Here is a 1,626-nt window from a genome sequence, read left to right on the forward strand (position 1 = left end):
TCCCCCCCATGTTGTCCATCTCTCCCCCCCATGTTGTCCATCTCTCCCCCCCATGTTGTCCATCTCTCCCCCCCCATGTTGTCCATCTCTCCCCCCATGTTGTCCATCTCTCCCCTCCCCATGTTGTCCATCTCTCCCCCCCCCATGTTGTCAATCTCTTCCCCCTCATGTTGTCCATCTCCCCCCCCCCCATGTTGTCCATCTCCCCCCCCCATGTTGTCCATCTCCCCCCTCATGTTGTCCATCTCTCCCCCCCCATGTTGTCCATCTCCCCCCTCATGTTGTCCATCTCTCCCCCCCCATGTTGTCCATCTCCCCCCTCATGTTGTCCATCTCTCCCCCCCCATGTTGTCCATCTCCCCCCCCATGTTGTCCATCTCCCCCCCCCATGTTGTCCATCTCCCCCCCATGTTGTCCATCTCCCCCCCCCCCCATGTTGTCCATCTCCCCCCCCCATGTTGTCCATCTCCCCCCCCATGTTGTCCATCTCTCCCCCCCATGTTGTCCATCTCTCCCCCCCCCATGTTGTCCATCTCTCCCCCCCCCCATGTTGTCCATCCCTCCCCCCCATGTTGTCCATCTCCCCCCTATGTTCATCCCCCCCTGCCCCCCCCCCCATGTTGTCCATCTCCCCCCTGCCCCCCCTCCCCCCCCATGTTGTCCATCTCACCCCTATGATAAAAGAAAAAAACAAAATACAACTCACCTGTCAACACGCTCCCACGTCGCAGATCTCTTCTCCTCTGTTACCGGACAGATGAGCAGCTCCTGCTCCCGGGCAGCACCATCCACACTGAGCTCTGTGCGCGCCGCAGCGGCTGGGACTTCCGGTATGCGCTACGTGTATCGGAAGTCCCAGCTACCGCACTGCGCACAGAGCTTAGTGATGATGATGCTGCCGGGACCAGCAGCTGCTCATCTGTCGGGGCGGCGGCGGCGGCACTGGCATGCTTGTGATCGCAAGAGTGATTGACAGGGCGGGTGTGTATGTGTGCATATAATATTCCATGATGAGAGGAGGGGGATGGGCCTGGCTGTAATAATGTATTACACTACACTAAGCCCCCTCTATATGATCTCCCTCAGGGAAGCGGATCTGTGCCGGAGAGAACCTGGCCCGCATGGAGCTCTTCCTGCTCTTCTCCGCTCTGCTCCAGAAATTCACCTTCACCCTCCCCCCGGGGGCCGAGCGTCAGGACTGTAGACAACTCAAGCAGAACAAGATCAGAAGTCTGTTCTTCTCCCAGGTCTGTGCTGAACCTCGGCCTGTGTCCGACACAAGGTAACCGGAGGAGGCGGCCGGAACCAGGATGGAGGGGATGAGGGCCGTGACGGAGCCTCCGGATTCTATGTATATATAACTTTTTAATATTTTATTCAGTCAATAAAGCTTTAATGTTTTTTTTTTATACAAAATGATCCAGGTGTTTCACTATATGCTGGGGACTTGTTACAATGTGTCGGTGCAGACAGTACTCTGGAAGCTGAATGTATCAGAAGCACAAGTCTCTGTATTGGGGCCCATCAACCCGGGGGGCTAAGGTTGGAAGCACCACATGGGTGTGGTGACTGCCTGCCGGTGAGCAGAGACAGACAACCAGTCACAGGTTAGATGGAACAGTGTGA

The 1,626-nt window shown here is 56.6% G+C and overlaps 1 protein-coding gene across 5 annotated transcripts in view; it reads left to right on the plus strand.

Moving 5' to 3' along the window:
* LOC138784256 (cytochrome P450 2C21-like) overlaps window positions 1–1,402 on the plus strand; it is an 88,485-nt gene extending 87,083 nt beyond the window's left edge. For all 5 annotated transcript variants that reach the window (XM_069959772.1, XM_069959774.1, XM_069959771.1 and 2 more), the window contains exon 10: window positions 1,087–1,402. In XM_069959772.1, coding sequence (XP_069815873.1) covers window positions 1,087–1,286 — 200 coding nt within the window. In that variant the 3' untranslated portion in view covers window positions 1,287–1,402. The remainder of the gene's footprint in view (window positions 1–1,086) is intronic.
* Window positions 1,403–1,626: the final 224 nt, after the last annotated feature.

The sequence above is a fragment of the Dendropsophus ebraccatus genome, chromosome 2 (assembly GCF_027789765.1).
Source record: "Dendropsophus ebraccatus isolate aDenEbr1 chromosome 2, aDenEbr1.pat, whole genome shotgun sequence".
Taxonomy (NCBI): Eukaryota; Metazoa; Chordata; class Amphibia; order Anura; family Hylidae; genus Dendropsophus; species Dendropsophus ebraccatus.